This window comes from Triturus cristatus, chromosome 10, assembly GCF_964204655.1.
Source record: "Triturus cristatus chromosome 10, aTriCri1.1, whole genome shotgun sequence".
NCBI classification, from domain to species: domain Eukaryota; kingdom Metazoa; phylum Chordata; class Amphibia; order Caudata; family Salamandridae; genus Triturus; species Triturus cristatus.
Genome location: NC_140593.1, coordinates 1,126,733,269 through 1,126,745,832, shown reverse-complemented (window position 1 = coordinate 1,126,745,832; position 12,564 = coordinate 1,126,733,269). Strand labels below are relative to the sequence as shown.

The window sequence follows — 12,564 nt, the reverse complement described above, 5'->3', positions numbered from 1 at the left end:
GGAGAGGAATTCCTCCTTTCGGAACTAGTGCCCTCACACACCCAGCAAGCTAGGTTATCTACGCCCAGTGGTACGGTGAGAACCTACCTACCACTTAATGGATCAGTGGGAAATGTGCCCGCAAGTTCAATGGACAACCTAATCGCTATTTAGTAAGTGCCTCATCAATTCCAGCGGGCTCTGGAAACATTGGAGATATGTGTCTGGTTCAAGTAGAAACGAGTGATAGACCTACCCCGCACCGCTGGACCCGGGATAAGTTTCACATTAAGGTCCTGAAGAATCGCCACTGATCCCCCAGACAAATAGGCGAGAAACATGTTGACCCACCAGGAGTAGAACGCCCTTATTGTGACCCATTATAGTCAGATTGTCGCCTCTCCCCCCCTTTTTAATCAGGCAGGGACCAATAATGTTGGTTCTATAGGACCCCTGACCTGTTTTAATCATCCTGCTCACTACTGCATCCAAACACACTAGGGCCCTCACACCCACGGCACCAAACGGCAAGGAACAAAAAATCTCCGATAAAGAGCCCCTTTATGGGTGCCCGTCGGGTATTGCAGCGCCGCCCGACGAGGAGCAGGCCCATATGATGAAGCATGACACCTAGCTTGCTGGGTGTGTGAGGGCACTAGTTCCGAAAGAAGGATTTCCTCTCCTCCCACTACTCAACTGACAGGTCAACCTGCCTCAAGTGACTATAACTAGGTCTCTGACCAAGATTTTTTGGGCACCAAGGAACTTCGTACCCTTCTTCCTTTTGACGGCCTACATCCCAAACCACATTGCAAGGGTACTGCACTTGCCTACAAGTATCATCCTTTCTTCTTTTGCCATTTATTCTTGAGAGTTGGGTAAAGGGAAAAAGGGCTAAACTGGGATATTATATTAGAATTGAGTCTTCTGGTGATTAAAGATGGGAATTACACTGTAGGAATTATAGGAAGTACCATTTTAAGGATAGGATTGTTTTACTACTACATCTACAGTGACCACATCTAGGGCATGTGGGGAGGCGCCAATATTATCACACTACATAAAGAGTCAGCTCCAGGTGCTCATTGCATAAAGAAGTTTAAGGATCCATCTCTGTCATGTTATTTGCCCCCTACACCTCGGTCACTTATTTATTCTATCTTGGGAACTTGGAGACTATGCTCCTCTGTTTCCAAAGTTATATTTTCTAGATTTTTGCTTTGTCTTGGTTCCGTTTTTGTGTTTTTGTTTGGCGGGTATTTGATTGGGGAGGTGTTTTTATGCATGTAATTTTCTTTTTTCTTCTCCAATGGTATTGTCTTCTTTGCTTGATTTCTCCATCTCCTCCTGCAAAGTATTTTTGGTGCCTTGCTTAGCGTCTCTCCTACTATCCTCTCAGTTACTTTGAAGGACAATGGTGAGGTAACTGCGGAAGGTCACCCTGCCAACCTTTCACAAGACAGACAGAGAAGATAAGAGATGCAGGACCAACCGTTAATAAGATGTCTCCTTGGTCAATGGTCATGTGATGTCACTTCCGCTTTCACCATTATTTTGGCGGCAGGAAGCTACTTGAAAGTAGTGTCTCAGCTTCAGGCAATAGACAAAAACAGTATGCGCTGTTCCTTATTACACAAGCAGCATCAGAATATACATATATTTAAATGCATTTTCGAGCAAGGACATTCCTGACAAATTTACATTGGAACAAATGGATTAGAAAGTGATCAATGACATACTGGAAATATGTTAAGGAAGGAAAGAGGAAGATTTGCAGTATGCCTACATTGCTCACCATTCAGCCAAATTGGTCCTCAGTGGGGAACACACAAGTGTACATTTTTGGATACATCGTTCTGGCTAGATCAGGATAAATTGTTAACTGACTTGTATGTTAAACCAACATATAACAATTCAAGTTTATGAGCTGAAGGTTTCCATCCAAATACCCCAAGCACTGAATCTACCTTACAGTGAATAACTGAGACATGCTGTATAAATAAAAATGCAAACAAGGGATGTGTAGGAAGTTTCATAGACATATATATGCAAATGATGTTTTGGAAAAAGCCTAAACTATGTCACAATTAGTTTCCAGAGAAGAACTAAATATGTGTTTAGCAATATTGTCAAAATGTTTAAAATTCATCAATGCATACACAGCATGATCAAATATGAAAGCATTTAAAAAAACATTTGAATATACCACAGAGTAATCTGGAGTAATAACTGATCACAACAGAAAAAAACAAAGTTTAAAGAGTACTTGGCAAACGTTAACCTAAGGCCACAATTGAAACACTTAGAACAGAAAATTATCCCTGCATCACATGGACTAACAGCAATGGAATCCCCAAAAAATAAAAAAGACTTCAAATGCCTTCATGCCATAATAGGGCGATCAGTAGAACTACATAATTATATAATGTGTGATATAGAAAATATAGTTTACTTTCTAAAATGCCCTTGTGGAAAAGTTTTGTGGGTCAGACATCATGAAACTTCAATAAATCAAATAACATAAATCCACTATTAGAAATTAGAAGTTGAAATAAAGTTTGGCCAAATAGTTTGTTCAACAATGTCAAGTATCATAGCTTTGCTATCAAATGTGTCAACAGATTTGAATGTTATTATGTGGAGGAAATATGCAAAGGTTATTGCTACAACTTTAACTGTACTGAATGGAGGTACTTAACCAGAGATCTTAAAGAAGAACAGGGCTAGTTATATTTTTTCTTTAAGGAGATAAAAAAAAATACCGATACTTGAGTGATGTAACTTTCAGGTTTTCCTTGAAATAAAATGTTATAATGCATAATTTCTGGGAGAATGCGCAGAAATGAAGGCAACTGGGAGAACTCTGAACCACAGTCAGCAATGGCGAAAACCGCTACTCAACACTATAACGTCCCTCAAGGATACACGTCTTATAGACTTTTAATGGTATCTTAAAATTGTAAAAATATATTGAATGCCTGATTTGGGATTGTGCCATGCTATTTTTTGTTTTTCATTGTATTGCATGCAGGTTCATACAATACGATACAATATCAATAGAAAAAGTAAAACAATTGTGAAGCGAGCCATGACTATGCGTAAACAGAAAAGAAGAACTCGTTGAATTGTTTCTAGATGAGGTGACTTTTTTTAATGCGTCAGCATCAATATTTCATTTTGTGAAACACTAATCGTCAGAAGAAGGGGAAACCCAAAATGCAACAATATAAAGAATGTATTAATTACAAATGAGAATTTTGTTTTTGGAAAGAAAATTTGGAAAATATGCTCAAAATATGCAGTATGGATATGTAAAACGAAATAGAATAAATTATTGAATTCATGTTTGCATTCTTTTTCCATGGCAGTCTTCTCAGACTTTTTGTTGATTTAAATGATTTAAAAACTCATGGAGGATTAAAAATGTAAGTAGAGCACCACTGTGAAAAAACAAAACTCATTTTGTGTCTTGCAGCACAGCAACTTTTTGTTGTGGATTAATTCAACCTCGTTTTTGCTACTTTCATATTAAAGAATGAAGCAAACAAGTTTAGCTACTCGTTCGATACGTTCCTCATTTTATGACATGACATCTGGCACAAACATTGAGCTATTTGGGTTTGCACGGTTATAGCAGCTTATGTAATAGTTAATGGTGCAAACACATTTTATGTGTTGAACACCCACCAAGTTCTGAATTTGTGGGTCTTCGTAAACAAGTGTAAAGTCTTTTCCCACCCACACTCATTGCTCTTCCAAACTTGTTCTCTGTTCAGGTAGTTATTAGTGGTACAACAAGTGTTTCAAAGTGTTTCAAAAACCCACATTTTCTTTGGAGTCTCAACCTTTTCTGGTGGAAAAATGTTATCCATGTGAAGAAAACATTTTCCTAAACCCCATGCTTGGGGCTTGCCTTGTCTGCTAGTCCTGTAGTGGTTGAAGGGAGTCAAGTAAGAATTTCATTACAGTTGTTTAATGACAAATGTCCCTAGTGGACAGTACCAACTGCCCCATCCAAGCCACTGTTCATTTGCCACTGAAGATCCACTCACTGTAGTTCTCTCTTTTTGTCCTAGTTTGAGGGGCCTGTTATCCCATGGGGCATTGAAACCTTAACTTTTGCTAGTAATTACACACTTGGAGAATCTTAGGAAGCAAAGATCCCAAACATGGTCTCATATACCACATTCATGGGGTGTTAGACCCTCTTACCCCATTACCCAAGGTCATGGTTGGAGTGTTAAAATTGGTTTCGGGATGCAGTAGCTGTACCTGGGAAATATGCCTACTAGGTTCCTTTGTAAATTCAGCTCAGAGATGTCTTTTATCAGGTTCCCTTTTTGTTTATATTTCATTCATGATTGGAAGGGTCATGAACATTGCATGTGCAATAACAATCACAAACATTTATACGTGTGGATAAGCAGCTAATTGCAATCGCTTTAGGTGCACCTGCAGTTACGGTTACCTGTAGATGATTGTGAATATCTTCTGTGTTCAAATGGTGGATGCATGATGAAGCCCAAAGAGAAACAGTGAAGTCAACTCACCCACTCCTCTTTCCCTATGGTCTTCAGTCTGTCTGAAGAGAAAACAAAATGTGTCCTCCCAGAGCGCCCCGCTGCAGGATCTATCTGCCTGTGTTGCACTAGCTTGGGCTTGTATAATACATTCTTTAACCAGGGGAAGTGTGTTCTACCCAGTATACTCTACAAGGAGGGAAACTCTTCCCTAAGGTGACCAGTTGGCTTTTTATACTACTACAGTGCACTTGAACTGATCGAAGGGCGGCTGATGCCCAGCTGGCACGGACTATGAAAATAAGCTGGAGACCCATTGCAGCAAGCAGAAGAATTACATTGATCCGGTGAACTCCCACCTTTTTTGGCCTCAAAATTTCAGATCCATACCTCGGGCCAATGCTTACTTTAGCTATCGAGGACCAGAATGGTTTCTTTGGGAGATGGGGCCTTCTCTTTAACAGCTGTCAAGGAATGGAAATGACATATCATCTCTATCTTTGATTTCTGACCTCACTCACAGTTTTTCTAAAGCAGTTATATTAGTTTGTGCTGACTTGTATTGCATTTAATGAGCACGCCATTATATTTAACCATAGCCATTTTGCACCCCCTTGTTTTACTAGGCCTGCACCATTCTCACCCTGCTGCTGGATTTAGCCTCCTTTTCCAGTTCGCACTCATAAGCGAGCATTCCAAATATCGAAGTCAGCGTTTGAGAAATTTATATCATCTGTATCTTTTCAAGCTCTCCTCTGTCCTTCTCTTGAGAAAAGCCGCCACCTGCTGAAACCCCACCTGTCTGTAGTTGTGGTTTCTGTCCCCAGTGTCCCATTGCTACTTATGAGCTGGAAATGTAAAGTGGGTGAGCGTTGCATTGCTCATTGGCTTGGGTGAGGGCTCTGTCTCACTGAGAACTTATTTTTATTTACTTTTGCTTCAATAAATGTGTTTAGATTTCAAATGAGCGTGAAAACGCATGTTTTCTTTCACAGACTGAAAGGGTCATTGAATAAAACCTGACAATCTGTGAAACTGCATCAGTTGTAAGAGTGAGGTAAGGACTTTGCCCTAGGCTTGGAGCAGACGCAATAATGAAGCGCACAAATATGGGTGAGAGTCTAGCGGCCTCTTAAGAAGGGACTTCCCTCAGTGATTTAGGGTAATAAGAAAACTATGCATTATCATTTACTACCCAAATAGGATTGTAGCTAATAAAGATTCTAAAAAATAGGCACTATTAGTAAATGTATCAGATTTTTTGGGGAGATGCATGCTTGATGTACTCCAGAGAAATCATATGAGGGACTATCCCCTGAGCTCTCGAGGTAAATGTAGTAAAATTGCTTATAACTTCCTTTATGGAGATCAGTCTCTGGACTTGACTGGCAGTCATTGGGGGAGGGGGAGTGTTGCCAGGAATATTTTAATTTATGAGTTCTGCAAATGTCCCTGCCTGCAGCTCTTCGCACTACCATTTGATTGATGCCGATGCAGAGTTCAATAGTTACAACAGGTGATGAGGACTGTCCAGTGTGCATTATCATGTAACCACTTCTGAACACATGGCCCAAAGTAAAGTGGAAGTTCGATCACTTAGCCATGGTGATAGTCTAATTGCCATATGAGACAAGTAAACTATGTTTATAGTTCCACCACTTAATCTGACCATGGGTAGATGTGTGATTGGAGGGATCTTTGTTGACAGACCTTGTGATCTAAAGTGAGCTTAAGGAACACTTTATAAGTCCATACTAATTCAATAACCTACCATGAAAAGCCCAGAGTAACACAACTTCAATGAATCCATCTAGTATAGAGAAAAAACAATATCTTAACCAATTCCTGTATCTCTAACAATCGAACACAATGGGCATTCCAGAATGTTTCTTTGTCTCATGAAGTCAGTTTGAGTTTTCAAACCTATTTTGACATCATTCGCTGATGGCCACTTAATATACAGTGGTTGGATTTGGCTACGACTGTCTTGAAGCTTTCTGGTGTTTTTGGAAGGAGGATAACAAAGGGGTTTCTATTATTCACAGAACACAAGACCCCAAACACTGCCTACCTTTTAAGCCATTGTAGAATGCACTTCTTGCAGAAGATGTGGTTGCAGGAGATCATGACCGGGCACCGCAGGACCCCATGGCAGATCGAGCACAGGAGCTCATGGTCTGGGGCCACGGTGAAGAGATCAACATCATAGCCTCCAATCTGCGGGCAAAGGCAACAAACACCTGTTTATGGATCCACAGAAAATGTCTTCCCGATAACAGGTAACACCATGGGACACCACATCCGATTGGATAGTCACGCCACGGGTAACCACTCCACAGTGAAACATCACACCCTAGAACACCCAATCGGCATCCGCAGCCACACCAGTGGAAACCACGTTCCCACTGAGGGTCACACCACATGAAGCTACTTCCACTCTTTCAGTCAGCCTGGGGGAACCCGTTAAGGGCAACAAATAGGAGGCCCCTGGATATCACCCCCTGCTTTAGGGCCTAAACATAGCGCCACCTACTTCCAACACATTGTAAATGGGTGCAGATTTGAGCTCGTTATTTTCCATGGAAGGGGGGAAATTACATGGATTTGGACATGGTATTCCCAGTCCGTTTTTTATTCTCTATCGTGGAGGACATAACTTGTAATACCCAGGTGTAGGTTTGGGGATTATGGGAAGAATCAGAGATTCCAGCCCTCTGGAATCCTTGAACCTAAGTTTGGGGGCCTCATAATCAGAGCCTATGGGGAAGATTTATTGACACTTTGGGCGGGGTTCACGTCACAAAAGTGACTCAAACTGGTGCAAAGAGTTGTTTGGGGATGTACTTCAAATACTTCAACTACTGCAAATCATGACTGGTGTTGGAAAGAAGCCCAACAGTAACTCAACGGTGTGCTTTGTGCTACTTTGCATTTCTTTGCATGGCAAGGCATTCCATGGAGTTTACATGAGCGTTCCCATGAAACCGACCATGACACTTTATGTAATACGCGCACTTGAGTCGGATCTAAATAAATCACTGTGGGCCTAATTTGTATGTTGGCGGCCTGTGTACTCTAGCACAGTTGCAACAGAGAATACATTCTGCCAACATAATGGCCCTCCCAGCCAATGTAAATACAGGTGGTCCATAGGTTTGGCTAGGGTGGTGACTACCCCATCAACGCCATAGCCAAACCTCTCGGATGGCCCGACAGAGTAAGGGCTGTCGGGGAAATGGCTAAATGTCCACCCACTCGATCAGGATGGGTGGACATATAGCCATTTTTTTACTGTCTGGTAAACCCTGTCTGGCAAACCCAGGCAAACCCTGGAGGTGAGGGGCAGTAAAATGCACATAATGCCCCCTCGCCATTGGAGATGAATCATATGTCGAGGGGAGCATTATGTTTTTTATTTTCAAACAGGTAATCCCATTTCAGGATTTTCTTTTTGAACATAAAAAAAGAAAACTGTTTGGTGCAGGGTTGTGTCGTGCTGATGCAGCCCTGCACCAAACAGTGAAATGCATTTGCATAAACCTTCGTTACAGCGGTTCCTATCAATGCATTAAACATGACATGCTGTTTGGCTGTCATTTTATACATTTACGGGTGGCCCCTCTACCAGGGGATAGAGTAATTTACTCTGCTCCCCAGGTAGAATGATGGGCCATTTGCCAAATTATAAACTAGGCCCTGTGTCACCTAGCATCGCGATACAGTTGCCCACTGGTATGGTGGAGTTGCGCTGCAGGAAACCAATTCCTCACTTAGAGTTCTGCTACAGGAATCCACTTGTTCGCGGAGAGTCGCACTATAGGAAATGCTTGATCGTCTATGGTTGTACTACAGGAAACCACTTTCTTGCCTAGTGTCTCCCTACAGGAATCTATTGTGTTACTTAGAGATGCACTACAGGAAACTATGTCCTCACCTAGAGTTGTTCTACAGGAAATTGCTTTGTAACCTAGGGTTGTACTACAGGAAACTACTTGTTTTCTTGGACTACAGAAAATGTCTTCCTCACCTAGAGTCACACAACAGAATCATTTGAAAGCTTGGGGTAACTACAGGAAAATGCTTTGTCACCTAGTCGCACTACAGAAAACCATTTAGTCACTGGAGTCGCACTACAGAAAAACAATTCCTTGCTCTGAGACCCATTCCGGAGGCCGCAGGGCAGACACAGGCGTTGGGGCACCAACCCTTGTGGCTGTGGCCATTTGCCACTAATGTCCTTAGGCCTGTCCTATTAAGGCTTTGAAAACTGGGCCAAGTACAGACTGGATGTGATTTAATAGAAAGGGGACGCGCCTACTGAATCTACCATTGCCATATCTTTGTACCAGGCCCGCCGTGAGGGGAACGGCTCCACCAACGGGGACAAAAGGACCTTTGCCTGAACTGGGATACCGCCGGGAGGCGGCGGCGAAACTACATTACCCAGCACCCTCAGCTCCGGGCGTCTGCCGCTGATGTCATCAGGCAGCGCCCGGGCTGTATAAATTGCACACAGGCCCCACGCAGCGCGGGACGCGCGCGGGCAGCGCCCGGGCGAAGCCCGGGCCAAGGGCGGGCCCGTTTTAGCCCGTTCTAGACTGTGAGAGACTGGACTGGGCCACCCCTCTTTCCCCCAACCTCAAATTTACCTATGGTAAGATGATATAACGATATATATATATTCTTATTGAAAGTGAAATTGCCTTATTACAGTTACTATCAGGGTAGATCTGTACAGGATTTGGCAGGTTATAATGTCGAGACAAAAAACACCTGCCACCCTGGCAAACACAATGGATAATTATTTGGTACAGGTGGTGACAAAGATTAACAATGATCGGAGGTCTTCCCTGGGACTTATGGATTCCCCACCTTGTGCCCAAATTAACCAATCAGGGATATTCCAGTCTGCTAGAGATGAAATTGTTACCAATGACCCGATTGAGGTCCCCTGCGACTCCTCTATATCAAATGTATCCACGCCTTCTACTGTCCAACAACTCGATCCTATTGTTGATTTACTTATTTTAGAAGAGCCAAACCAATCCGACACAATTATGGAGTTAGATCCTGAGAGCAATACTCCTCCCACTCCTGTCCCTGCACCAAGAGTTAAAAAAGGGATTACTAAGGAACCCCCTAGAAGAGGTGGTCTACGTTCCTGTAAAACTAAATCTGTAACCCCACCAAGAAGAGTAAAGAAGAGGGTGGAAGAAGGGATAAGGGAAGAAGAGAGTGAAGGTGTAGATTGGGAGGATACCTTTTTAAATAAGCTCATGGGAGCACTGGAGTCTAAGCTATCAGGGTTAATGAAACCTCTTATATCAAAAGTAGACCAATTAGTTAATAAAGTAAATAAACTAGAGACCCTCCTAAGAAAAACCAATGAGGGGATGGGGGAAATATCAAACCTAATAATATCCAAACCTGAACACAAAGATGCCGCAGGGAAATTACTTGGGGGTACTTTAAATACAGGCCTGCAAATTCCATCTGACCATATTCATCAAGCCTGCTCTGGACATGGTGAGACTCCTAATACTGCCCCAATATTAGAAACAGCACAACCAGTAGGCAATACTACCACTGAGACTCTTAATCCAGAAACTGGCCCAGTTGAATTAATTGTTGAAGCCTCCCCCTTGATTTTAGTACTCGCAAACACTCCAACGTTGAAAACAGGGCAGACCGAGTCCTCGGACTCCTTACGAAACAAGGCATTGCAGTGGCTTAGCAATAATATGCACATATCCCCCTGGGGCAAGGAAAAACTATCTGATGACCTGCTTACAGCAAGAAGGGTTAAGTGGATAGGCACTAAGGCAAAGAAATTCCAAGGGGATTGCGTGGTTTTGAATTTTAAGGGTCCTGAAGCTCTACCTGATGTCCTACGGAACATCTTCCCTCCACAACTCAGAACAGCAGAAATAATACCACTGACTCTGGATTTCTTCTATAGTAGAAGAGGTCTATTAGCTAAACCTAGCACATTAAGAACAAAGTGGTCAGTTGTGGGAAGTAGAAGGCCCAGGACTGACCCAGCAAGCGAGTGGGGGTTGAGGTTGGATAATCACTACTCTGTGCTATCTGACCTAAACGAGTGTGATTGACTTGCATGTGTTCTTCCTGTCGCCCCCGAACTCCAGCTGCACCAGGGTCATGATAGGTCTCTGATTCTTAACGAGCCTGTATTAGATGAATTGACCCCGGCCCCCAAGACATCTCCCACCCCCTCCCAAGAGGATCTAAGTGGAGTCTGGATGGGACAAAAAAGATCATTAGAGCCAATTGAGAATACACCAATGTTGAATAGCGACCTAGCGCCAGGTTTAGAACCTGAAGATTGTATACACACTTCTGTCATTGACCAGATCCAGCACCAACTGGACATATTGCCATTATTTATCATTTCTTGGAATATAGCTGGTATCGCAAACAAGCTAAATATCCCAGATTGGGTCGATTTTATCGACCTGTACGATATAATAATGTTGCAAGAAACTTGGGCGCTCACCCCAATTTTCCGACAAGGATATCTGAACTTCTATGTCCCAGCCATAAGAAACCGAGTGGGTCGACACTCTGGGGGCCTGCTGATTTGGGTACGGCAAACATTGAATTGCTCAGTTAAACGAAGGTCCATACCCTCTAATGATATCCTAGCTCTTGACATTAGCTGGCAAAATGGCCAACAACTAGCTCTGTTCAATCTTTACTCCAGGGGAGTTGGTAGGGGTAAACCATCAGAGACCCTAACGACCCTTGAGTATTATATTGAAATGCTACCAGTGCTTCCCCATGTAATAATAGGCGGGGATTTTAACACAACTTTCGAACCCTTGGGCGATGAAGATAGGACACTGGCCGAAGATGAGGATGCCAAGTGGGGAATTCCCCAACTGGATATCCCAGCCATTAGAAAATGGAGCACAGTAGCAATCCAACTGAAGAGTCTTTGCCTATCAAGAGGCCTTAGAGCATTAAATGGACGGGCACCCTCTGACTTAATGGGGAAAAACACATTTGACAATGGTCGAGCAGCCAGCAGAATAGATTATATGCTACTGGACGTAAGGGCTTGGGATAAATTGGTGGATATGGAAGTGAAAGACAAAATAGAAAGTGACCATAATCCACTGTGCCTGACACTCCATCCTTACCATGAAATGTCCGATCTCCCAAGAGGGAACCAAATGGTGACGCAAGATCTCATAAGTTCAAACAATCTTCGCCACCTGAAGTGGAGTATGCTCTTGGAAGATGTTGACAACCTAGAGACTCTAAAAGAATTAGTGGCGACTGAGGTATCTAAGATAAAGTGCCATTATGGGAGGACTGATTTTACAGATTACATGATGGCTGCTCACGAGAAACTATTTTCAAAAATTCAAAGTTTCTTTGTTAAAACAGTAGCCCCATGTAAAAAGAAAAAAGTCCAAGAGAGCAAAGGATGGTATGACAGGAGTTGCAGGATATCACGAGACAACCTTAGCGTGGAACTGAGAACAGGAAATGCAGCAGCAGTAAGGCTGGCAAGAAACCAGTATAGACAGGCCCAAAATTTGGCAAAGAAGCGTTGGGATGAGGTTTATTGGAGCGAACTCAAGGAGGCGTGTGCCTCCAAGGACTCTAAGCGCTTTTGGTCCACAGTAAAATGGGATAAGGGTGGCACAGCACTCCACCCTACAAACCATGTTCCAAAAAGCAATTGGGTGGAATACTTCCAACCGCAGTATGCCTCCAATCCCATATTTTCCATTGTTTGTCGGCCCCCACAAGTCTTTTACGAATCTCCAATATTTGATGAAAAGGATGTGAGTGTTGTATTGGATTGTGTGGCCGGGGGCAAAGCCCCGGGCATGGACGGAATTCCGGCTGATATATTTTTATCGGATCGCAATTCCTGGTGTACCTACTTTGCATTTCTGGCTAACGCGGTGGCAATGGGAGGGAAAGTGCCTGCCTCTTGGAAGGGAGCTGAAATCATTCCCATATTTAAAAAAGGTGACAGAACCCTGGCCAAAAATTATAGACCCATTAGTTTGATTGATACAGCACAAAAACT

General features: G+C 42.9%; 1 protein-coding gene across 1 annotated transcript in view; it reads right to left on the bottom strand.

The window, feature by feature from the left end:
* RNF151 (ring finger protein 151) overlaps positions 1 to 12,564 on the bottom strand; it is a 33,562-nt gene that overhangs the window by 7,576 nt on the left and 13,422 nt on the right. Inside the window, exon 2 of the mRNA XM_085630227.1 lies at positions 6,571 to 6,716. Coding sequence (XP_085486353.1) covers positions 6,571 to 6,716 — 146 coding nt within the window. The remainder of the gene's footprint in view (positions 1 to 6,570; positions 6,717 to 12,564) is intronic.